Source organism: Halichoerus grypus, chromosome 10 (genome assembly GCF_964656455.1).
Source record: "Halichoerus grypus chromosome 10, mHalGry1.hap1.1, whole genome shotgun sequence".
NCBI lineage: Eukaryota > Metazoa > Chordata > Mammalia > Carnivora > Phocidae > Halichoerus > Halichoerus grypus.
The window spans coordinates 20,461,027-20,488,059 of record NC_135721.1 but is presented as its reverse complement, the minus strand read 5'-3'; the positions used below and the strand labels follow the sequence as shown (position 1 = coordinate 20,488,059).

Sequence of the window (27,033 nt, the reverse complement as noted above, 5' to 3'; positions counted from 1 at the left end):
TTACCCTGAAAGTCTGGGTGAAGGCCAATGTTTAATGAGATTATGACATTTACTAGTGGATGGGTAAATTTTCTTGAAACTTATTTGTTATCTTCAAAGTTCAAACCCATTCCTCCCCCACAAATGCTATAATTCTGAATATGACTTTCAAATGACAGTCACAACTTGGCCAAGATATCTTGTTTAATTACCACTCCTAAATCTAAATTTCTAATATGTAAGTGGTAAAATAATTTCACAGGAAATGAATTAGAGGCAAATACTGTAGTAAGTGATGTATACTTAAGTTTGACTCACTTCCTTAATCCTATCTCTTCCCCCAAAGTTGGATATTGAGAAAAATTGTTGATTGTTACAACCAAAGTAACATTTTCATATTTGAAATTTGTGTCAGCATAATCCAGCTCTCTCCACTGTTATAGGTTTTGTAAGTATCTTCTTGAGTTAAATTATCAAGATGATTAAGAAGTAGGACAAAGGTTTCTCTCTTTTGCCGGCACAGTTGATCTAGGCTAAAGTTCACCTAGCTGCTCTGAACTAAACTGTCCACATTACGTAATGGGTAAGGCTAGATTTCTAAAGCAAATCTACCTTGTAGCTACCAACTTGATTTAGTTGACTGTGGTTTGAATTCATTTCAAGATATGTTTGGACACTTACTGATTTTCTCTCCTTTTTTTGTCTCTGTTAATTTAGAGGAAGTTTTGTGTATGTGAATATGGGTGTGTTTGTGCAGCAAAGGTAGATTAGTGGTAGGAATTTAAAATGGTTTGAACCCTAACCTAACAAACACCAACCTGCTGTCTCAAATAGTTGGTCTTTAAAAGTGCAACCTATGCCCGGGCCCTCTCACCTGCTCTTTCTTTTTTGCTTAGCACTTATCTCCTAACATATTTTTTTACGTATTTATGTTTCTTGTTTTTTTGGCTGTCTTTCCACCCCATCCCTCCCACCCTACATTTCCAGTCAGTCCATCCCCACTCTCATCCACTTTACTCTGTTCTAGCTAGAATTGCTTATTCCCTGCTTCCACTCCCACTGGAATTTCCACTTTACAGGCAAACTCCTTTTTATGCCAGGCCTGTTTTCAGCTCTTCAAGTATCTCTACTGAGTAGGAACTGATTCTTCCTACGATATATGTATCATCCCCTGCTGCTGTAAAATAAGCTACACAGAGACAGGGATTTTTGTCTTTTTGTTCACTCCAAGTGCCTAGAACAGTGCGTGGCACATGGTAGGCGATTTGTTGTTGTTGAATGAAGGACTGTGAGATGATATTGGAAGAGCTTATGCTTTAGTTGGGGGAAACACCTGCTATAGATGCAGTGATTAGAGAACAGAATAGTAAATAATAAAAATCAAAAGGGATTTTGAAGTGAAGGGAAAGATCATTATAGATGGAATCTCATGATAAAGCCTTATAGAAAAGGTTGGAGCCATGATACGATAAAGAAGAGTGATAAATACAGATGATTCAAATTTTAAATGGTGGTAAAGCAGAGAAGGGAAGTATATCATTAGAGAGGTAGAGGCATGGGGATTGAGGAGACGGCTGACTTCTATCTTAATTTACTTGTGTGTAGCATTATGACTTTTGGATACTTTTATAATATTACATCACTTTTATTTCTGTCTTTGTAAGACATGCACTAAGAGACTTGTTCATGGTTGTACAGCTAGTAAATGATAAACGTGATGGTCGAACCTAAGTCTTTTGACTCTCAGGTCCTTTGTCTTTGCACTCAAGAGGGCTGATTTGGATTACTTAAAGAAAACAATGCAGACAGAACCAGAGATCACCTCACGCTGGTGCTTGTGTCATCTACACAGTTTTCTTTTAATATGTTGCTTGCCTTTCAAACCAGTGTAAAGCTGCTATTTTCTGTGACTTCTCTTCCCTTCCCTTAAGGAACTGCAGGATAGGGGCGCCTGGCTGGCTCAGTCGAAGAGAATGAGACTCTTGATCTCAGGGTTGTAAGTTCCAGCCCCACGTTGGGTGTAGAGATTACTTAAATAAATAAAACTTAAAAATACAGGGGCGCCTGGGTGGCTCAGTTGGTTAAGCGTCCAGCACAATTTCGGCTCAGGTCATGATCTCAGGGTCATGAGATCCAGCCCTGCATCAGGCTCCATGCTCAGTGGGGAATCTACTTGAGATTATTTCTCTCCCTCTGCCCCCCCTCCCCCGGCCCCATGCGCACTTTCTCTCTCTCAAATAAATAAAACTGCAGGATAAAGGGAAAGGAGGAGGAAGCAAGAGCCTTGGCTGCTGCTGATGGTCCCTGTCCGAATCCACTGCACCATCGGTGGGTTCTCCAAATCAGTGGCTGCCACATGCCCACTTGTTTGCTGTCTGCTTCAGTTTCCTTTTTAAAAAATATGGACTCTTCCACTCGGGAAGATCCACACGTGCAGTCTCCCTTGGGTTCAGCTGCCTCTGCCTTTTGTAACTCCTATATCTGTATAAGCCCCAACTGACCAATATTGACCCATAGCTAGGGACATCTCTATGCCCCTATTCAGCAGGAAGAAGTTACAAGAAGATGAGACCTTCCACCCTCAGCAACCTTAAAGGTTTAAGGGTCAAAATTGTTCAGGGGGGAATGATGTGGGAAACAAAGGCAGAAGATAAATGATTAAATTTCCTTACTACCTACAGCCCATTGACAAGTCCTTGAAACAGGCCGAGTGACCTTCCTCTAGGGACTCAACTGCCTCAGTGTTAATACTTTGCTAAGGGCAAAAGACAATCCTACCTGACCTCCCCTCCCCAGGATCCTGTAAGTCTACTTTCACATATGAAAGTTCCTTTGGAAGCTTCCTTTAGCTCTACTCCCCAAGATACGTGTTAGCGATCCTCCCCCAAGCGTATGACCCACCGATAAACATCTGAAGGGTCTCATGACTGAGTTTCTACTAAATAGTAAAAATGACCGTTCCTATCACTAGCTGCCCCCTCAGGATCCTGGAAACTTGTTTCCAAAATACCTGGGAGGCTTGCACTATCCTTAACCCCTCCAAACCTGAAAGTATATAATGGGCCGCTCCTCATGACCCCAGTGCAGCTCTTTCTGCCCACGGGTCCTGTCCCTGTGCTTTAAATAAAACCACCTTTTCTCACCAAAAAAAAAAAAAAAAGGACTCTGAGGCCCAGCCCCCTTGAATTCTGATTCTGTGGTTCTAGGTTGTATGTTGCCCAGACATTTGTGAGTGTATTTAAGCCTCCCCCACTGATTTTAATGCCTAACCTAGTTCTGGAATCACTTCTCAATACTGTTATGGGAAACCCAGTCCGGCTGGATATGTTGGATAGTCTTTTGGGTCCTGCTTTTGCCACGTGTAATAGTTCCCTATCCAGAAGGGTCCGTGCCTCCTGGTCAGATATAGACCATCATCAACTTAGAAATGGGTATGGTTCTAAGGTCTGTTTCTAAATCAAGTAGAGAGTATTTTTGATAGAGTTGATGTTTAAAATTGCATTTAGAATACTACCATGACATAAAATGGCCAACGTGGTTTAATTTTATTGTCCATTACCTTTGATTATCACTGCATGCTAAGGCAGTCTAAGACTCTTGTTTGACATCCCTCAGTTCTGAGCCAGATTAAGATAGGGGCTTTGGTGAGTGAGAGACTAGGCAGAAAGAGAGACAGGTGGTCACAGGCTGGTGGAAAGGTTTAGCTGCTGAGAGGTTGCTAGGGATTTTAACCCTTTTTTTTTTTTAATAGCACTTCCAAATTAGGCAGGCACACCACTCTTTTAAATTATGTTGTGGATTCCAAGACCATATGCAGCTCTAATGTAGTCCAAATGCAGTATATTTCAATGAAAATTAGATATAAAAAAGTTTTAATACTAATAATTAAGAATGAAATAATGGTGGAATATTATTCAACCATAAAGAATGAAATATTGCCACTTACAACACCATGAATAAAGCTAGAGCATATAATGCTAAGCAAAATAAGTCAGTTAGAGAAAGACAAATACCATGTGAACTCATTCATACGTGCAGTTTAAGAAACAACAAATGAGCAAAGGGAAAAATAGAGAAACCAAGACGCAGACTCTTAACTATAGAGAACAAACTGATGGTTACCAAAGGGGAAGTGGGAGGGAGGGATGGGTGAAATAGGTGATGGGGATTAAAGAGTACACTTACCATGATGGAAAATAAAATAAAATAATAAAAGGAAAGAAATTAAATTTGCTAATATTTAGTATATGAATTGATAGAGGTACATGCACATAATTTATTTAAAAAGGAATAAAACAACAAATACTGAGGGAAAGCTAGTACAAGTAGAGGAGATAATGAAGGAACCACTGGATATTATTAAAGCTCTAATTCCTGGGTTCATGTGTACCACTATTACGTTCACTAATTATTAAGGGATGATTTGTTTTTATTTTACTGCTAAAGAAAAAGAAAACTTTTTTCTAAGATACTGGACAAGGTTTGGAAGATGTGGGTAGGGAGGAGTAAGGAATTAAAGAGGTGTGTAGGAGGGGCACCTGGCCCGCTCAGTAGGTAGAACATGCAACTCTTGATCTCTAGGTCATGAGTTCAAGCCCCATGTTGGGCATAGAGCCTACTTTAAAAAAAATTGTAAAAAGAAAGAAATACATAGGAGATATGGTTTGAAGTGAACCATGAATATGAAAGACAAAGGAAGGTGCCTGGGTGGCTCAGTTGGTTGGGCAACTGCCTTCGGCTCAGGTCATGATCCTGGAGTCCCTGGATCGAGTCCCACATCAGGCTCCCTGCTCAGCGGGGAGTCTGCCTCTCCCTCTGACCCTCCCCCCTCTCATGCTCTCTCTTTCTTATTCTCTCTCTCAAATAAATAAATAAAATTTAAAAAAAAGAAAGACAAAGGAAGAAAGAGCAGGGTGTTGGGACGCCTGGGTGGCTTTGTCAGTTAAGCGTCTGCCTTTGGCTCAGGTCATGATCCCAGGGTCCTGGGATCGAGTCCTGTGTTGGGCTCCCTGCTCAGTGGGGAGCCTGCTTCACCCTTTGCCTGCCGCCCACCCTGCTTGTGCTCTCTCTCTCTCTCTCTCTCTCTCTGACAAATAAATAAATAAAATCTTAAAAAAAAAAAAAAAAGAGCAGGGTGTTTTTAAAGAAGATTGGAGGTTGCAACTAAGGGATGTCGACCCTGTGCCGGCCTCCAGAATAACTTGGTTGCTACCTAGAGCCAGATGTTTGGATTAGAGCAAGGCAAGGGTGACCCTTTAATGGTAGAAAGGACGTAGAGTAATTCCCAGAACAAACTTTGAATTTTTGCCTAGGAATTTCCCAATGTTCCCTACCTTCTATCCATAGTCCAAATTGAAAGACTCTCTCTTGGGACTTCTCTTGTGATGACTTGTGCTCAAAATATCATCTCATCATTATTATGCAGGAGAGCCTCAAGTAGTGAAGTGATTAGGAAGGAGGGAGAAGTGTAGCTGGTCTTTGTCATCCCCAGAGTAGGAGTATTCTTGGAGTGCAGTAGAGACCTGTTCAGTTAGAAATTCTTAAAATAGCAGAGTGTGACTGGACTATTCCATAAATGGCCACTAGTGCCTGTTGATTTCACCCTTTTTTTAAGTCTTTATTTGAATTTGAACTAACACAGTGTAATATTAGTTTCAGGTATACAATATAGTGATTCAGCACTTCCATACAACACCTGGTGCTCATCACAAGTGCACTCCTTAATCCCCATCACCTGTTTAACCCATTCCCCCCACACACACCTCCCTTCTGGTAACCATCAGTTTGTTCTCTATAGTTAAGAGTCTGTTTCTTGGTTTGCTTCTCTTTTTTTCCTCTTTGTTTTACTTCTTAAATTCCACATACGAGTGAAATCATGTGGTATTTGTCTTTCTCTGACTGACTTCGCTTAGCATCATACTCTCTAGCTCCATCCATGAGGTTGCAAATGGCAAGAATTCATTCTTTATGGCTAAGTTATATTCCATTCTAAATTATTTTACTTTTGATAACACTGGAAAAGTCCATCTCTCCATAAAAATACAAGAGGATGTGACTAGAGAACATGGATGAGATATATTTGTAATACATTTGGGACTGACATTATGGGTCGCTTTGTAGATTACTCATTTCCTAGTGTGTTCATTTCCTATTGCTGCTGTAACAAATTTCCACAAATTTAGTGTCTGAAACAATACAAATTTATTATCTTACAGTTACGGATGTCGAAATGAGTCTCACTGAGCTAAAATCAAAAGTGGTGGCAGGGCTGTGTTCATTCTGGGTGCTCTAAGGGAGAATTCATTTCCTTGCCTTTTCTAGCTTTGAAGGCTGAGGCTGCCAGCTTTTCTTGACTTCTTGAAAGCCAACAAAGTGGGGCTGAGTCCTTACGCCGCCATCCCTCTGGTCCTCCTTGACTCTCTCTTTGGGCCCACCTGGATAATCCAGGCTACACTGTCTTTCTCTCTCTTTCTGTTTAGGTCAGCTAATTAGCAACCTTAATTTCCTTAGCCATATAACCTTAACCTATTCACAGTTTCTGGAGACCTGGACATCTTTGAGGGGGCAGTTCTTCCACCTATCACATCTACTGTTTAAATAATCTTATAAGCTGATCATTAAAATGAAAAAGATACAGTAGTAGTCACAATAATGGCCTAGAATACATTATTCTCATTTTGGGTTTTTTGCTGTTGTTGTTATAAATTCCAGCTTTGTTATATTTAGCAAGTACTACAGCAGTGAAGTTTTACAAAGTAATTAATTTTGAATACCTTTTTCTTGTAGGTTATATTTGCCGCAACTTGTCAGGGTCCTCTGCTTTGCAAAGTAAGTTTAATTTCTTCAGTGTAAATGCTTACACTGCTTTTTAGATTTGTTTAGCAATAAACATGTTTATAAATAAATTATCTTTCTCTTTTTAGCCAGAACCCATATTAACTATGGAGTCAACGGGGATGTGGCTGTTGTTCGAATTAACTCACCCAATTCAAAGGTACTTAATTTAACTTGGCAGTCTGTTTCTGCTGATACATTCATGAATCCAGTGCTGAATGGAAGGGAAAGAAATCCACCAATCTGGTAGTAATCTTATATGAATTTGTAGTTTTGATAGTTTAACAAATTGCTCAAGGAATACAACTTTCTGGAGCAGAGGTCCTTGTTTAAGAATTCCTTCTAGCTGACCTTAGGTGTCAGATTAACATCAAGGATTAATGAAATTAGCCTTTTATTATTGTGTAGCATGCTGAGGTGACTTACTAGATAAGAACCAAAGTGCAAGCTTGGTTTTATAAGAGTCAAAACTCACCTATTCATCTTAACTACAAGGTTGTTACACATGCTTTCTTCATTACCTGCCTGACGTAGTCATTATTCACAGAAAATTGGCTGGGTAAAGTGTGGTTGTTAAGCTTCCTGAGGAACTTGAATGAATGATTCAGTAGTTCACATATTGGAAGTCAAGTTCTGTTCCAAGTGGAGCCTCATTGTTTTTGGCAGCTTCAACAAATCATATGGCATTAATCCAGTCTTTGCCAAGAAGACCTTTTTTGCAGGAGCTCATGCTTTTCCCCCATATAAAATTGGTTTTGGGGCACCTAGGTGGCTTAGTCGGTTAAGTGTCTGACTTGATCTCAGCTCAGGTCTGGATCTCACGGTTGTGAGTTCAAGCCCCACATTGGACTCCACACTGGGTGTGGAACCTACTTAAAAAAACAAATAAAAATAAAATTGGTGTCAAGTTTTCATATTTCAGAAATCTTGTTACTAGAGGCCTAGATAGAATAGAGGGACATAGGTGGAAGCAATTAACAACTATCACAAATTAAGGAAAATAAGAACCAGTCCCCCTCACTAGGATGAATTTTGGTACCCACTGACCAATGATTCAAACTTAAGATATTTTTCCAGAATTTTCTAAGTTGAGCATTTTTTCTGAACACAGAATCAACACATGCCTATAGTGGGACGTTTGAAAGCTATACAGAAGAAAATAACAAGTCATTCGTACTACAAACCCAAAGGCAAACACTTTTAATATATATATTTTTTAAGATTTTATTTATTAGAGAGCGAGCACGCACAAGTAGGCAGAGCATCAGGCAGAGGGAGAAGCAGGCTCTCCGCTGAGCAGGGAGCCCGATAGGGGACTCGATCCCAGGACCCCGGGATCATGACCTGAGCTGAAAGCAGACACTTAACAGACTGAGCCACCCAGGCGTCCCAGACAAGAATATTTCTTAAAATTGCTTTCAGTTATCTACACTTCACAGAGATTTAACATAATTCCAAAGATACAAAAAAAGATAACACAGAAGTGTGTGCTATAGATAATGCAGTTTCTTTGAAAAACAAAATTTCCCCTATATAAATAATGTTATAGGTGGAAGTTGTCCCCTTAAAATTCGTATGTTGAAGCTCTAAGCCCCAATGTGATGGTATTTGGAGGTGGGACTTAGGGAGTTAATTAGGTTTAGATGTGGTCATGAGGGTGGAACCCTCATGAAGAGATTAGTATCTTTTTTGTGTGTGTCAGTAGTTCTTTTTTTTTTATATATTCAGTTAATTAACTTATAGTTAATTATTAGTTTCAGAGGTAGAGGTCAGTGATTCATAAGTCTTATATAATACCCAGTGCTCATTATATCACATGCCCTCCTTAATGTCCATTAATGTCAAGAAATGGGCAGAAGACATGAACAGACAATTTCTCCAAAAAATGAGTAGACCTAGACCTATTTTTAAAGGGAGGGTGCTTATAGCTGGCTAAAGCTGAAGAGAAGAGCTACTGGGTTTAGGGTTTGTCCCCCCACCCCCCTTCTTTCTTCTAACTTCTATATTTCTGTTGGATAAACAAATTTCCTGCAATCAAAATAGCATTTCATGATGATTTGCACATCTCGTACTTCAGATTTAAAGCCTTAAATTTATGCGTATTTCCCTTTGGCAGGTAAACACACTAAATAAAGAACTGCAGTCAGAGTTCGTGGAAGTAATGAATGAAATCTGGACTAGTGATCAAATCAGAAGTGCTGTCCTTATCTCATCGAAGCCAGGCTGCTTTATTGCAGGTGCTGACATCGGGTAAGTTTCCAAAAATCGAAGTCACCTTTTATCTTGGCTCATAGTATGTTTCTTAGGCCTAATCATTCTTTCTCTTAAAAGAAAGTAGAAGTAAATTCTCTGAAAGTTTTCTTTTTTTAAGTTATTTTCACAAGTGTAATAAAGTTGATAGAAGAAGAGGGGCTTGTTACTTAAACCATCTAAGACTAACCTTCCCTTATAGAAGTCAGAAGCAATTCTAAGAATATTTGAGTAGAATAAAAAATACTATAAAATTAAACTAACAGTGAGGTGCCGCCCCCTTTTTTTTTTAACCCAACAGACCAAAAAATATTTTAAAAGTTTGAAAATACCATGTTAGCAAGGACTTGGAGAAATAAGAAGGTTAATATATTACTAGTAGGAATGCCAATTGCTACAGCAACTTTGGAAAACATTTTTGGCAGCCTTTAGTAAAATTGAAAATGCATATATCATATAATTCAGTGATACCTCGTCTAGCTATTTATATATATATAGCATATATATATGCTAAAGAAATCCCACCCTTTGTTTTTAAGGATGCGTGTATAAGGATGTTCAGCCCTGTGTAGTTTAAAATAATGAAGAATTTGAAGCAATTAAATGTCAGTCATTAGGGAAATGGAAAAGTAAACTGTGGAACTTTCATGTGATGAAATACCACAAAACAGTTCAAAGGAATTAACTAGAGCCACAACGTAATGTTAGAGCTCAAAAACATGATGTTAAGTTTAAAAATGAAAAAGCAAGTTGTAGAACATTCTGGACAGTATGTAGTTTATGTAAACATTTTTAAATCCTAGTGAAGTGCCTCTTTCTTATTTATAGATACAAATATGCAGTTGCTCTGGGAGGATACACTGCAAATATTTGAGAATGGTTGCTTCAGGGTAAATGAAGTGGCTGTTAGGCCTCTATGAGGTTGTCAGAGAACTTTAGTGATGCAGCTAATATTTTCTTTTTTTTAAAATGGTAGGATTTATACGTATATAACTTGTTTACAGTTCTTTAAAGCATTTATAAGGAGGTGAAATGCTATCATAGTGTGAGTTTAATGGGCTAAAATGTTAACGGTTGTTAATTCTGTCAAAATACGAGTATTTGTTATATTATTCTTTTCCCTTAGGCAATGATAGCCAGCATTATAGGCTTAGTAATTTGTACTTAAGGTGTTTGTACAGTTTTAAACCTTGCTCCACATTGTGGACTCTTTTTCGCTTATGAATAGTAATTAGGAATTTATAAATATTTAATGTTTATTTTTTAGAAAAAACGAAATTATCTGTATCAAGTGCTTTTTCTTCTAGCTCAGTTATTTGAGCCTAGTGAGACACTGATGTACCTGGCAATAGCTTCCTATAACCAGAGGAAAATACTTGCAGCTTCTATGAGGCTAGCTGAGCAACTCCCAGTATGTAAAATGCCGAAAACTAGTTATCTTTGGTCAAATATGCAAATTCCACAGCTTGAATGTGTTCAAGAACAAAGTAGCAAATGAAACAAACTGAAACTAAAGGGCAACATTACTGTAGTGGATCTTTTATACTCATTAGGAGATTTATAAATAACTTGAAAGCTTTTTTTTTTTACTGTTATTTTGATTGCTGTTCAATCTGGGAGTTACTTGATAGTGAACATGGTTAATGTGATAGTGAAAATATTTACCCGAAGGTGATTTTCTCATGTACAGAGAGCTTTGTAAGCTAATGGGTTTTTATAGAAAATAAAATTACACATGTTTTGTTTCATGTTCTCTGGATCCAGAAATCTAACACTCTTTATGGAGAGATGATGTTGCTGATATTAGTTCTGTCTGAGGCAAAACCATTCTTAAACTTCTGAGTATTTGAAGATTCACTATCAAATATTGGTAGATGGTAGGGTAAGGATATAGTGGATGAGGTATTGAACAAAGTAGGGGATAATTTCATCTTTGTTTTTTATTTTCTCTTCTCTGCTTTCATGTTTACTGCAGCATGTTAGCCTCTTGCAAGACCCCTGAAGAGGTAACACGAATATCACAGGAAGGACAGAGAATGTTTGAGAAACTTGAGAAGTCCACAAAGCCTATTGTGGCTGCCATCAGTGGAACCTGCTTAGGAGGAGGACTTGAGGTATAGACTTCTTCCAAAGTCATTGAGACACCATCCAGCATATTGATGGGAATTACAGGCTGCAAACCCGTAGACTATGGTTTTGCCTGCAAAAAGTTCTTGGAGGAGAATCAGATTTCTTTTTAGTTGTCAAACTTCTGGATAGGTTTCAGTCCTTATTTCATGGCACAGAGCAAGTAAACCAAAGTGTGATGTTTTCATTTTTATAAATTGAGAAGATTTGAACTAGATCTCCAAGGTCTCCTTCAGTTCCAAAAACCTGGTTCAAGTTTACAGGGCAAAGATTCAGAAGTGTGATCCATGCTCTTGAGCTACTTAAGTCTGGATGATATGCATTTAAGTGCTTTGTGAGCAGTAAAGATAGTGAATAATGTAAGATTTGAGAGAAGAGATGCTTATTAGACTGGAGCATGTAGGAAAGGAGAGGGGAAAATAAAATAACATTTAATGAGCATTTATCACATGCTGAGCTCTATGCTAGACACTTTCACATATATTAATTAAGGAAACCCATGCCTGGTGCTAAAAGATGGGCAGAAATTGATTAATCAGAAAATAGTGGGAAAAAAATCATTTCACATATGGCATGGTATGGAGCAGACAAGGGTAAGCAAAGCCTATTAGATCACTGTAAGTAGGCCTGCTTGATTGAAAAGGAGGGTCTCTGTAGGGTACAGGACTTCTTAACTTGGCGTGTAATGTCCAATGGTGTGTGCATTTTTCTATTTCGAGCTTCCATAGCTTTCAGCAGATTTTTAAGGAGATCCAGAACCGCAAAGGGGTTAATTAGAGGGAAAGTATGAAATAATGCTGGAAAGGTAAATTGTAGAAAGCATCAAATACATTCCTGCTTTATAAGTAATCTTTAGACCTTCACATATCTTAAGATATTATAAAGTTACATTTCCTAACATTCTGGTTTTCTTTCATTTGTTTGAAGCTTGCCATTTCCTGCCAATATAGAATAGCAACCAAAGATAGAAAAACAGTATTAGGTACCCCTGAAGTCTTGCTGGGCATCTTACCAGGAGCAGGAGGCACACAAAGGCTGCCCAAAATGGTAAGTTTAAGCCCCCTGTGACCTTTACAACCTCAGTACCTATAGGCCCCTTTACTTGTTTTTTGTTTTTGTTTTTTTTTCCTTATAGTCTGGTTTATTTAGGTTTGTATCGGGAAAAAAAGCACAAACAGTTTATTTTTAGAGCAAAGATTAAGAGTTAAGTTGTAGTGATGAAGAGAGCTCCTCTTACAATATTTAAAAAGTCTTAAAATTTCAAATGATGAGGAAAGTTGGATAGGAAAGGTGAGTATGCTAACATTGTTATCCTGTGTAAGAGGAGATAATTATATTCAAGTTCACAGGGATAACAAATCTCTTCTTCATATATTCTCTAGTTTTGGCTATCATACAATTTTCTAGACTAAGTTGCTATTTTGAGAACACATGAAAATACATAGTATAGGGGCACCTGGGTGGCTCAGTCGTTAAGCATCTGCCTTCGGCTCGGGTCATGATCCCGGGGTCATGGGATCGAGCCCCGCATCGTGCTCCCTGCTCGGTGGGGGGGGGGGAAGCCTGCTTCTCCCTCTCCCACTCCCCCTGCCTGTGTTCCTGCTCTCGCTATCTGCTATCTCTCTCTCTGTCAAATAAATAAATAAAATCTTAAAAAAAAAAAAGAAAGAAAATACATAGTATAGAATTGGAGATTCAAATAGAACACAGACCTATTTGTTAAGCAAGAGAAATGTAACCTTATTTAAATTATGCTCATCTTTACTGAAGACATAGTTCTTTTAAGACATCTGATTCCAGGGCGCCTGGGTGGCTCAGTCATTAAAGCGTCTGCCTTCAGCTCAGGTTCATGATCCCGGGGTCCTGGGATGGAGCCCTGCATCGGGCTCCCTGCTCAGCGGGAAGCTTGCTTCTTCCTCTCCCACTCCCCCTGCTTGTGTTCCCTTTTTCACTGTGTCTCTCTCTGTCAAATAAATAAATAAAATCTTAAAAAAAAAGACATCTGATTCCATCTTATCTTAGATCTTTAGTCTACTAAAACTGTCTTGGGTACTTAACATCATAAAAATATGAATTGCTCTTGTAATTCTTTTTTCTTTTTTTTTTTTAAGAACATGAGCTGGGGGGAGGTGGCAGGGGGAGAGAGAGAAGCAGACTCCCTGCCGAGCAGGAAGACAAATGCAGGGCTCCAACCCAGGACCCTGAGATCATGGCCTGAGCCCAAGGCAGACGCCTAACCAAATGAGCCACCTAGGTGCCCTATGCTCTTGTAATTCTTTATACAATCACAGGACCGTTAAGAGTTGAATCAGTATTTCTTTCCTTTTTTTTTTTTTTAAGATTTTATTTATTTATTTGACAGATAGCGAGAGCAGGAACACAAGCAGGGGGAGTGGGAGAGGGAGAGACAGGCTTCCCACAGAGCAGGGAGCCCAATGTGAAACTCGATCCCAGGACCCCAGGATCATGACCTGAGCCAAAGGCAGACACTTAACGCCTGAGCCACCCAGGCACCCTAAGAGTTGAATCAGTATTTCACAGATGTTTTCCAGGGAGCAGGAACTGAAAAGTCAGTGTGGGAAATGATCCTCACTTTGTATTAAAAGACACAATGACTTTACTTTTCCACAAAGGAGGAAAAAATGTAAATGCAATGTTGTTTCTTTTTTTTATTATTTAAATTCAATTAATTAATGCATGATGTATTACTGGTTTCAAAGGTAGAGTTCCGTGGTAATCAGTCTTACATAACACCCAGTGCTCATTACATCACATGCCCCTTTAGATCCATTTCCTCTGATACAAAAGGCATAATATGGGTATTCATTGTAGAATTTAGAAACAAGATAAAATATGGGTATATAGGATCAGTAACAAATTTTATTACTGGTGTTTATTTTCTCAATTCACATTTTTTAATTCATTGATCAAAATTAATTTTTTTTAAAGATTTTATTTATTTATTTACTTATTTAAAGAGAGCATGTGCATGAGCGGGGGGAGGGGCAGAGGAAGAAGGAGAGAGAGAATCTCAGGCAGACTCCATGCTGAGCAGAGCCCGATTCAGGGCTCGATTCCATGACCCTGGGATCATGACCTGAGCTGAAATCAAGAGTTGGATGCTTAACTGACTGAGCCACCCAGGCACCCCAAGTCCTTGATCAGAATTACTGATCAAGGTCCTTTATTAATCCCTGAAGAAGTATAAAGGTAGGGGTGCCTGGGTGGCTCAGTTGTTAAGCGTCTGCCTTCGGCTCAGGTCATGATCCCGGGGTCCTGGGATCGAGCCCCGCATCGGGCTCCCCGCTCCGCGGGAAGCCTGCTTCTCCCTCTCCCATTCCCCCTGCTTGTATTCCCTCTCTCACTGTGTCTCTCTCTGTCAAATAAATAAATAAAATCTTTAAAAAAAAAAAAAAGAAGTATAAAGGTAAATAAGGTACATGTTTGCCTTTCTGGAACTTATAGTTTACTTTTTTAACTTTTATTTTTTTAAAGATTTTATTTTTAAGTAATCTCTACACCCACCATTGGGCTTGAACTTACAACCCCAAGATCAAGAGTTGCATGCATTACCAACTGAACCAGTCAGGTGCCCCTTGAACTTATAGTTTAATTTGTTCCTTCTGTGCACAGTACCATCATATCAGTTTTTCAAATCCATGGGTCATATTTCATGATAAATATAAGAGGCAGATCTTTCTCCTGTTTAGATGTTCTCATTGCTGTATTCTGTAGAACCAAAAGAGGCCAATTAGGCCTTTGAATTCATGAGGAGAGGAGAACAGTCAGACCTGGAGGCTGCAGAGCAGTCTTAATATCCCACTGAACCCTGTAGCTTCAGGCACTATTGATTCCTCAATGAAAACAAGGCTCAGCAGAAATACTCTTTGGAGGGAAGTTGATATAAGCTGGACACAGAAAAATAGGAAGATTTATGGTGTTAGTTTTCTGATAATAAATAGTGTGCATTCCTTCATAGAAATTGTCAAGAGGATTTATTGAAAGAATAAATAAGCCTATATGGGTGTAGAAAATATTGCTGGGTTTCTTTCATTGTTTTGTAATATTTGGTATTTAAATGTTGTTAGAAACCATTCTTCTAGTGCCTACATAAGAAGCTCTATCTGAGTTCTATTTTTTTAATTAATTTAATTATTTATTTGACAGAGACAGCGAGAGCAGGAACACAAGCAGCGGGGAGTGGGAGAGGGAGAGGCAGGCTTCCCGCCAAACAGGGAGCCAGAGGTGGGGCTCGATCCCAGGACCCCGGGATTATGACCTGAGCCGAAGGCAGACGCTTAACGACTGAGCCACCCAGGCGCCCCAAGCTGAGTTCCATTTTTAAGCCTAAAATTCTTTTTAAAAACATTGTTGGGCACCTGGGTGGCTGAGTCAGTTAAGTGTCTGGCTCCTCAGGTCATGGTCTCAGGGTCCTCAGATCAAGGCCCACCCCCACCCCCTACTGCTCCCGCCCCCCCCGCCCAGGCTCTCCCTCTCTCTCAAATAAAGAAATAAATCTTTTTTAAAAATTAAAAATAAATTGGGGCACCTGAGTGGCTCAGTCAGTTAAGTGTCTGCCTTCGGCTTGGGTCATGATCCTGACGTCCTGGGATCGAGCCCCGCATCCGGCTCCGTGCTCATCAGGAAGCCTGCTTCTCCCTCTCCCTCTCCCTGCTCGTCTGCTTACTTGTGATCTCTCTCTCTCTGTCAAATAAATAAAATCTTAAAAAAAAAAAAAATTTTTTTAAATAACTAAATAAATACATTGTCAAAACTATCAGGTTTCTCAGTCTCCACTAGCTCCACTAAAGGAATTTTAAGTATTGTATAAATGACATAATATATAAATGCACAGCTTTAGGAAACATGAAATTATTTCTCTACCTTATCAATTCCATAAGACAGAAAGCTTACATATTGAATTAAAAGAAGAGATACAGACATTTTTGCTTCAACTGGAGGTGTCTAATCCCAAAAGTTACCTAAATGTGTATCAGTGTGTAAAATTTAACTGATTGATAAATAGCATAAAAATCTGGTTTGACTTTCCTCATTTAAATATTTTTCTCTGTTGAATGATTTGTAAACTGTAAACTGTAATTGTTTTGTAAACTGTAATTGTCACTCTGATATTTTTCCCCCTGTACTCTGATCCTTGCTTGCTTGTTAGGTGGGTGTACCTGCTGCTTTTGACATGATGCTGACTGGTAGAAACATTCGTGCAGACAGAGCAAAGAAAATGGGACTGGTTGACCAATTGGTGGAACCCCTGGGTAAGCAGTAGCATGCTTCAGAATTAGGCCTTACGAAGTTATTTTTTTTAAAAGTTAATATCTTAAATATTGGTTAGAATGAAATTCAGACTCTCAAGAAATGAGTCGTTGTGAAGAGTGAAGTTTTCTGAATATAGCTAATACTAAATCATTTCTAACATTAATCACCCCAATTTCTATTTTATTCTGTAAATTGGACATCAAGGGTACAGAATTGTATCAAGTCCTTATTTTTGGTTCTTAAATTACCTGTATTATTATTCATGATAACCCTCCGTCAGTTTTTTATGTCTGTTTTAATAATACAATAAACATGTATGAAACAACCTGAGAATGTTAACAATAGTTGACATATACTGATGTGCTGCTTCCCTCCATACAACTTCTTTGCCTCCCCTCACCCAAGGAAATAGATTTGTGTTCATCACAGATTCCAGATTATGTGTTCATCACCCTCTTGCATTTCTTAAAAATCAGCGTTATTGAGATGTTAATTATGTGATAACAAATTTACCAATTTTTAATGTACATTTTGAGCTTTGACAAATCTGTGTAGCTATGTAAGCACCACCACAATCATATAATAGAACATTTTTAGTATATAGCTTTTTGTGTTTTCTTTGATTTAGCATAATGATTTTGAGATTCATCCATGTTGTTGCATATATTAACAATTTGTCCCTTCTTAATGCTGAGTGTTTTTCCATCATAAAGATATACCATAATTTGTTTATCCATTCACCAAATGATGGAAATTTGAGTTGTTTCCAGTTTGGGGCTGTTCAGAATAAAGCTGCTATGAACATTCATCCACAAGTCTTTATGTGGACATATATTTCATTTCTCTTAAGACAAATAACCAAAGAGTACATTGGCTGGATCATATGATAGATTTGTGTGTAGCTTTTAAGAAACTGTCAAACTGTTTTCTCAAAGTGGTTATACCATTTTGCATTCCTACCAGCAGTGTATGAGGGTTCTAGTTACCAGCTGCTTTGCATGGTCAGTCTTTTTAATTTTAGACCTCTAATAGAAGTGTAGTAATATCTCATTGTGGTTTTAATTTATATTTCTCTAATGACCAGAGATACTAAGTTTCTTTCATGTGTTGATTTGCCTTCTGTATATCTTCTGGTAAAGTGTCTGTTCAGATGTTTTGCCCATTTTGTTTGATTGAGTTTTTCTTACTGAGTTTTCAGAGTTCTTTATATCAGAATACAAGTCCTTTGTGAGATTTGTGATTTGCAAATATTTTCTTCCTGTCTGTGGCTTGTCTTTTCATTATCTAAATGCAGAAATTCTTAATTTTGATGAAGTCCATTGTATCAGGATCTTCTTTTATGGGTCATGCTGTTGTTGTTGTATCTAAGAAATCCTAACAAGACTGCAAAGATTTTTCTCCTATATTTTCTTCTGGAAGTTTTGTGGTTTAGCTCTTCCATTTTTGTCTGTGATCCATTTCAAGTTAACTTTTGTACGTGGTATGAGGTAGATGGAGTTTTGTTTTTTTGTTTTGTTTTGGGTTTTTTTGGGGTTTCTTGCAAATGAATATCCAATGTCCTAGCACAGTTTGTTGAAAAGCCTCTTCTTTCCCCATTGAACTACCTTGACACCTTGGTCAAAAATCAGTTGACTCCGTATGTTTGAGTCTATATCTGGATTTCCTATCTCCAGTTATTCATATATCTTTACTTAAGCCAATGTCATACTGTCTTGATTATTGTGTTTTAGTAAATCTTGAAATCAGGTAGTATGGCCCCTTTGATTTTGGTTCTCTTTCAAAATTTATTTTGCCTATAGTGGTTTATTTGCATTTACATATAAATTTCATAATCATCTCATCCATAACTACAAAAATACATGCTAGGATTCTGATTGGAATTGCACTGAATCAATGTATCAATTTGGGGAGAATTGACATATTTAACATTGAGTCTTTTCATCATGATAGGGTATAACTGTTTATTTAGGTCATCTTTAATTTCTCTCAAAAAGTTTTATACTTTTTGAATATATCTTGCACACAATTTGTTAAATTTATACCTTTTACTCCATACTTTTGGGACATAATGCCTTTTTAACTTTAATTTCTCATTATTAACCATATATATACGTATACACACACACACATTGATTTTTGTACGTGGACCTCGTATTCTGTGGCTTTGCTAAATTTATTTATTCTAGTAACTTTTTCTATAGGTTTCTAAGGAGTTTTTATATAAATAGTAATGTCTATAGGGGCGCTTGGGTGGCTCAGTCATTAAGTGTCTGCCTTCGGCTCAGGTCATGATCCCAGGGTCCTGGGATCGAGCCCCACATCGGGCTCCCTGCTCGGTGGGAAGCCTGCTTCTCCCTCTCCCACTCCCCCTGCTTGTGTTCCCTCTCTCACTGTGTCTCTCTCTGTCAAATAAATAAATAAAATCTTTAAAAAAAAAAAAAAAAAGTAATGTCTATAAATAAGACATTTTGGCTTTTTCCTTTCCCATCTCGTTGGCATTTATTTATTTTTTTTCTTGACTTACTACAATGGCTAAGATCTTTATTTTTTTTAATTTTATTTTTGGAATTTTTTATTTATGCATTTGAGACAGAGATACACAGAGAGAGAGTAGGAGCAGTGGGGAGAGGAAGAGGGAGAAGCAGACTCCTTGCTGAGCAGGGAGCCCGACGTGGGGTTTGATCCCAGGACCTGGAGATCATGACCTGAGCTGAAGGCAGACGCTTAACCATCTGAGCCACCCAGGCGCCCCTAAGATCTTTAATACAATATTGGATAGAGGTGGTGAAAGCACATGTTGTTAACTTGTTCCCCATCTTAGGGGAAGGGCATTTACTCTGATGCTGTAGGGTGTATGGTGTTAGCTGTAGCTTTTTTATATATGTCCTTATCAGATTGCAGACATTTCTTTTTATCTATAGTTTGCTGAAAATAGATGTTGAATTTTGTCAAATGTTCTTTCTGCATCTAATGAAGTGATTGTATGATTTTTGTCTTTTTTAGTCTATTAGTAGTATCAGTTACATTGAGTTTTATCTGTTGAACCAGACTTGCATTCCTGGAATAAACTCCACTTGGTCATAATGTATTATCCTTTGTATAAATTGACTGGATCAGCTAAAATTTTGTAAAGGAACTTTATGTCTGGTCATGAGAGATAATGGTCTCAGGGATAATTATCTTGTGATATCTTTGCTTGGTGTTGGTATCAGAATAATGCTGGCTTCATGAAATGAATTGTAAAGGTTTTTTGTTTTTTGTTTTTTGTTTTTTGTTTTTCTATTTTCTGGAAGATTGTGTATAGAATTGGTATTATTTCTTCTTGAAATACTTGATAGAATTCACCAGTGAAGTCATATATGGACTTTTCTTTGTTGGGAAGGTTTTTATATATGAATTCAATCTCCTTCATAGATATAGGGCTATTCAGGTTCTCCATTTTTTTTGAGCAAGCTTATAGTAGTTTGTTTCTCAAAGATTTTGTCCATTTTATTTAACTTGCTAAGTTTGTTACAATAAAGTTGTTCATAATACAATTTCATTAGTATTCTTTCAATATCTTTATACTCTGTAAAGATATATATCATTTATACTCTTCCATTCCTGATATTGATAATTTATGTCTTTTTTATTTTGTCCCTGATGAGTCTGGCTAGAAATTTGTCAAGAACCAGCTTTTAGGGACACCTGGGTGGCTCAGTCGTTAGGCGTCTGCCTTCGGCTCAGGTCATGGTCCCAGGGTCCTGGGATTGAGCCCCGCATCGGGCTTCCTGCTCGGCAGGAAGCCTGCTTCTCCCTCTCCCACTCCCCCTGCTTGTGTTCCTGCTCTCGCTCGCTCTCTCTGTCAAGTAAATAAATAAATAAATCTTTAAAAAAAAAAAAAAAGAACCAGCTTTTAGTTTCATTGATTTTCCTCTATTGTTTGTTTGTTTGCTGTTTATTGATTTCAGTTATTCATTATTTCTGCTTGCTTTTGGGTTCAATTTGTTCTTTTTCTAGTTTCTCAAGGTAGAAGCTTAGATATTGATTTTAAGGTTTTTTTTCCTAACATAGCATTTAAAGCTGTCAATTTCTCTCTTACCACTGCTTTATGTGCATATTTTAATATTATGTTTTCACTTCCATGAAGGTCAGAATATTTTCAGATTTCCCATGATTTCTTCTTTGACCCATGTGTAATTTAGGAGTGTGTTATTTAATTTATAAATACTTGCAAATGTTTCAAAATCTTTGTTACTGATTTCCAGTTTAATGTTGTGATCAGAGTACGGTTGATCCTTATTTGCAAGCTCCTTATCTGCGAATTCACCTACTCACTAAAATTTGTCGTGACCCCAAAAATAATACGTATGATGCTTTTGCAGTCATTAATATTCATGTACAGAGTGGTGAAAAATTCACATCTCCCAGTGCACGTGTTCCAGCTGAGGTCAAACAAGGCAACATTCTGCCTTCTTATTTCAGCTCTCATATAGCCAACAAATACCCTTTCATGGTCTATTTAGTGCCATATTCTTCTCATTTTTTGTGCTTTTTGGTTGTGATTTCACTGTTTAAAATGGTAAAAGCTAGGAGTGGAAAAGTACTGAGTCAGAGTAGAAGTGTCTTTAAGGTTTCTCTTTCTTCCCCCAATAAGGAGGCCTCATCAGAGGCACCTGAATTAGACCTTGGTGGGAGGTCCCAAAAAGACAGGGTTGAGGCACCTGGGGTAAGAATGCAAATATGTGTAAGAGCATAGCTAGCAAGGGATACCTGAGTTATTGACTGCAGCTCCTGTTAAAGTCTGTAATGCATTGGCTGTGCGCCAAGTCTACTGTGGGAAGGACAGCTTTCCCTGTGAGGCCTGCTGGGTAAAAGCCTTTCTGACTGCCTGTGGTTGGGCCGGAGAAATCACACATAGGTTTTTGGCCAGAGGCTGGGCTCCTCAATTTCTACAAACAGTCATGCGGCCATAGCCATACCTATTTCTATTTCCCATTCCATGTTTCTTTTGCCCTCAGGAAGTACCTCAGCTGGTCATGGTTCTTTGCTTAGTGGGGTGACCTTCATTCCTAGAAGATCTGGGCCACTAGCAGTCTTGCGTGAATTGAGTTGTTGTAGTTTTCCATTAACTAATTACAGGCCCTAGTAGCACTAAGGGGACCCCCTAAGAGATCTGTTGTATTCAAGACATACTCTTCCTTACTCCCATTATGTAGTAGCGGCCCAACACCCCTTTGGTAATCATGATTAATCGTCCTGGAAAGGGACTTTGGAGCTTTCAGATGTTTCCTGCATATCCTACAGAACTATCTACAGACCAGGTCTGAGTTTTCTCTTCCCCAGTCATCTGGTCATAAGGAACTCCCATGAGGCAATAGGGGCAAACTGGGACAGAGAAGGAGGAGTAAGGAAAGTTTGGTCACTTTCTCATATAACTTGTGCCTTTAAGGTCTGCTCAAGCCCTTTCTCACATATACCAATTCCACTTGGTTATGGAGTGGAGTGCTGTTACAATGAACTTCATGGTTTAGTGGGCCAGACAACCTCCCTTTCATGATGGGCAGCTCAGGTCACATGGTAATCTGATGGCCCATGGTTAATTAAACTTTGAGTCCCTACCAAAGCCCACTAGCAAGCCAAAAGCTGTTTCTCAGTAGGAGAGTAATTATTCACAGAGAATGGTAGGGCTTTGTTCCAAATTTCTAAGTGTCTGTACTATGATTTGCCTATAGGGTCCTCTCAAGGACTGCAGACAACATCTCTGTCTACCACTGACACTTCATGCACCATCAGATCTGAACATAAGATCCAAATAGCTTTTCTTCCTGGACCCCACTCAAAACCAGCAGCCTTTGAGTTACTCAGTAAAGGGGCTAGAGTAGCACACCGAAATGAAATGTTGCCTCTAAAATGCAAAGAGGCCCACTATGTGTTGGGCCTATTTTTCTGTGGCAGGAGGGGCCAGATGCAACAACTTACCCTTCATCTTGGAAAGGGATGTCAACATGCCCCACACCACTGGACCCTTAGAAATTTCACTAAAATGCATATGTCTAGGGTAGTTGGTACTTCCTGTTCACCAGATTCATTCAGGGTAATATCATCAATGTAACAAACCAGCATGGTATCTTTTGGAAAGGAAAGACAATCAAGGTCCCTGTGGACTAAATTATGACATGGCTGGAGAGTTGGTACTCCTCTGAGGTTACATTGACAGCTGAAAGCAAACTGCTTCAGGCAGTCCTTACCAAGAGCTGTTGAGGAAAAAAGCGTTTTCTATATCAGTACGTGCAGAACGGGAAAAAGAAGATACGTTAATTTGTTCAAGCAATGAAACCATATCTGGAACACCAACAGAAATTGCACTTACTACCTGATTAAGTTTAAGTCCACTGTTGTTCTACAAAGATCCATCTATTTTATGCACAAACCAAAATAGGCAAGTGGAATGAGTGGAAATCACCATCTTTCAAATCCCTGATGGTGGCACTAACCTCTGCAACCCTCCAGGAATGCGGTATTACTTTTGGTTTACTGTTCTTCTGAGTAGAGGCAGTTCTAATGGCTTACATTTGGCCTTTCCCATTTTAATAGCCCTCCCTCCACAAGTTAAGGAGCTAATAAGGGGATATTGCTATTTGCTGAGTATGTGTATTCCAACTATGCATTCTGGAAATAACCACAGGATGCGTTCAGGGTACCAGTAGGCCCATTGTGCGATAGAACTGAACTAAAACTCCATGGATTACTTGACCTTATAAACCGCAACTCTGACTGGTGGACCACAGAGATATTTTGGGTCTCCTGGAATTAGTGTCAGTTCAGAGCCAAGTGTCCAGTAATCCTCCCAAAAGTCTGATTACTCTATTTCTCTTTTCCCAAGGTTAATGATTTTTTATAGGGTCCCTTTGGGGAAGGCTGGGAGAAAGATGAACAGTATAATCCCCTTATGGAGATGCAGCCTCCCCTTAATGCAAGAGGTTCTGGGTCTGTAAACTGGCTCATTTCTGGGAATTGATTGAGGGGCATGACTCTAGCATTCTTCACTTAAACAGATCAAGTGAGAATATAGTAGGCTTACCCATCTGTTTCTTTTCTAGGACACCATGATCAACTAGCCAGTGCTATAGGTCTCTGTAAGTCAGACTATTCTGATTACTACTTTGGTTCCACTGGCTGTTGTGATAATCATACTCAGTTTGCCTTTGGCAGTAAAGTGTTGCTACTTGGCCTTGGCCGCCCTAGGATCCCATTACCCCCATCATATGTAGGGATCCCAGTTGGTGGTAGCAGTTCCCACTGTAATTTCTGACATACAGAGAAGAGCAATGACCAGAGCCCTTCAAGGATGCCAGACCTCTTCTCCCAAATTGATTTCTTACAGTCATGGTGAAAGATATGTCCTCTAACCCTTCCAGATTGGCTGAGCAGGTCCAACATGATAAAGACATGTTAACATTGAAACTTCCTTAAACTTTCATTAACTTCCTCTACTGCATACCAACACAGTTCTAGCATTTCAATTTTATTTAACGCTGCTTGTTTTCTATTTGTCCTCTCTGTTCTTTGTTCCTTTTTTCTTCCTCTTTTCCTTTGGATTAGTCATTTCTTACCCTCACTATTGGGCTTTTACTTCGCTTTACCCTGGGGCACCTGGGTGGCTCAGTCGTTAAGGGTCTGCCTTTGGCTCAGATCATGATCCCAGGATTCTGGGATCGAGTCTCGCATCAGGCTCCATGCTCGGCAGGGAGCCTGCTTCTCACTCTCCCACTGCGTGCCACTCCGCCTGCTTATGCTTGCTCTTTCTCTGTCAAATAAATAAATAAAAAATAAAAACATTTTACTTTGCTTTACCCTTTTAGAGGTTGCTGTAAGATTTATAGTGTACATCTTTAACATGATCTATCTGGAAATGATGTATCATTTTACACATAGGGTAAGAACCTTAAAAGAGTATACAGTTGACCCTTGCACGACATAGGTTTGAACTGTGCGGGTTCACTTACATGCTACTGTAAGTGTATTTTCCTTATTTTTTTTAAAGATTTTATTTATTTACTTATTTGAGAGATAGAGTACAAGCAGGACAAGGGGCAGAGGGAGAAGGCATAACAGGCTCTCTGCTGAGCAGGGAGCCCAGCCAGTGGGGGGCTTAATCCCAGGACCCTGGGATCATGACCTGAGCCAAAGGCAGACGCTTAACTGCCTGAGCCACCCAGGCGCTCCTCCTTATTTGCTTAGTAACGTTTTTTTCCTTAGCTTATTTTACTGTAAGGATACAGTATATAATACATATACAGAATATGTGCTAATCAACTATATTATTGGTCAATAGTAGGCTATTAGTGAAGTTTTGGGGTAATCAAAAGTTATACACAAATTTTCTACTGCAAATGGCATCAGCATCTCTAACCCCTGCGTTGTTTAAGAGTCAACTGTACTTTTATTTTTCCCCATTCATTGTGCTATTGCTGTTAAACATTTTATTTCTAAATATAGTCTACATTCCTCAGCATATTGCCATTTTTGTTTTAAACAGTTATCTTTAAAGAGATTAAAAATGAGAAAGTCTTTCATGTTTACCCACATATTTGCCATTTTGGGTGCTCTTTCTTTGTATAGCTCCAAGTTCCCATCTGGTTTATTTTCCTCCAACCTGAAGAACTTCATTGACGTATTCTGTAGCATAGATCTGGTGGCATTTAATCTCTCACCTTTTGATTTGTTTCACAAAGTCTTTATTTCCATTTCATTTTTCAGAGATACTCTTGATGGCTATAGAATTCCAGGTTTCTAGTATCTTTCTTGTGGTACTTTATAGATGTCTACATTATGTTGTGGCTTGCGTAATTTCTGATAGAAAGTCTGTTCTCATTTTATCTTTGTTCTTCTGTGTGTAATGTGTCTTCCCCTCACCCCCCACCTCCCCAGCTGCTCTCAGATCTTCCCTTTATTACTGGTCTTAGTCATTTCTTTATGACATGCCTTGGTTTGTTGTGGGTGCTGTTGTTTTTTAATGTTCATTGGGCATAGGATTCATTGAGTTTCTTGGATAGTGGACTTGTAGTTTATATAAAAATTGGCAACTTTTTGGCCATTTCTTCCAATATTTTCCCATCTCCCCGACCCCTTTTCTGGGGCTCCAACTTCACATATGTTAGATTACTTGATATTGTCCCAAAATGAAGCAATTTTTCTTTTTCAGTTGGTATATTTTTTATTGCCACGTATTTAAGTTTCCTGGTCTTTTCTTCTTTGGTGTATAATCTACTATTAATCCAATCCTATGTATTTTTCATTTCAAGTGTTGATTTTTTTCATATCTAGAAATAACATTTGATTCACTTTTATGTATTCAATTTCACTTTCTTACGTTTCTGTTTTCCTCTACCTTGAACATATGGCATGAATTTACAATAGCCTTTTTAACATTGTGTCTGCTAATTCTGTCTTCATTTCTGCATCTGTTTCTGTCAGTCAATTTGCCTCTTGTCTTTAGGCCATTTTTTTCTTGCTTCTTTTCATGCCTTTATGAAAAGAAGCCTTGGGTAGTTTCATCTCAGGCGTGTGGAAAACAGTTTCAAGGGGGTTTCAAGGGGCCCTCTGTAGATCTTCTGGAGCTCTCCATTTGTGCAGTGACTACCCTCCAGCATTCTACTTCACAAGTTCCAGTGGCATTGGTCTCCCTACAGGCTCAGTGTGACTTTTGTGGGCCCTATGCACTTTTACCATTCAGAAATTTGGAGCTCAGTTCTTTCTCATCCTCTTTCACATACTTTCACAGTAGGGCACATGTCTTAAGGGAGAGAGTGGTTACCTATTTGTTTCAGCCTCCTCCCACTATCGGGATTTTGTTTCCTACATACCACAAGACTGCACAAGATTGCCTTTTCAACCCCAGCCACCACCTCCTCCAGGCTTTTGATTGAGAGCCTGATAAATGTCTGTTTTCACAACCCTGTAAAAATAGCTTTTGGATTTTTGGAACCTCGCTCTTTAGTTTCTTGTCTCAAGGAAGTTCAGTATAGAGCAGATGCCTTAAGTAGAAAATGAGTTGCATATTTTTGGCATGTTCCTTTCTCTATAGAAGTACTTTATGTGCTAAACATCATGACACTGTGAGAGATTGCCCTCTAGCTTTTCGACCCAGACCTTCCAACCCCTTATACCACCTTAGAATTCCATGAATGTTCCATGGGAAAGACTAGCTTTGCATTTGGTTTCTTCTAGCTTCTCATCTATTGTATGTGACCTCCAAAACTGATCATTTCACTTGCCCCCAGGAGCATCCTTCTGCTTGGGCCAAGTATTCTAATCTTCAGCCCATGCCCAAAAGCAATACCTACCCTCAGAAAAGAAAATATCCAGCAATCATCAGTTCACCTGAGACAGGCTCTTCCCTCCCTGGAATCTTAGTTCATATGGTCCTCATTGCTTCCACCACTCTCTCATAGCTTTACAAATGTGTGATTTTACAAATTATTCATTTTTGTCCACAGTTTTGCCACAAGAATACAGGTCTCATGAGACCTTCTACATCCTACTCAGAAATAGAAGCCAGACTAATAGGATTTAAGACCTTGTTTT

At 38.8% G+C, this 27,033-nt stretch overlaps 1 protein-coding gene across 1 annotated transcript in view; it reads left to right on the top strand.

Annotated features, from left to right (window-relative positions):
- Window positions 1–27,033, top strand: part of HADHA (hydroxyacyl-CoA dehydrogenase trifunctional multienzyme complex subunit alpha) — a 49,700-nt gene that overhangs the window by 2,142 nt on the left and 20,525 nt on the right. Inside the window, exons 2-7 of the mRNA XM_036090251.2 lie at window positions 6,766–6,807; window positions 6,903–6,973; window positions 8,930–9,063; window positions 11,039–11,177; window positions 12,118–12,237; window positions 16,361–16,463. Coding sequence (XP_035946144.1) covers window positions 6,766–6,807; window positions 6,903–6,973; window positions 8,930–9,063; window positions 11,039–11,177; window positions 12,118–12,237; window positions 16,361–16,463 — 609 coding nt within the window. The remainder of the gene's footprint in view (window positions 1–6,765; window positions 6,808–6,902; window positions 6,974–8,929; window positions 9,064–11,038; window positions 11,178–12,117; window positions 12,238–16,360; window positions 16,464–27,033) is intronic.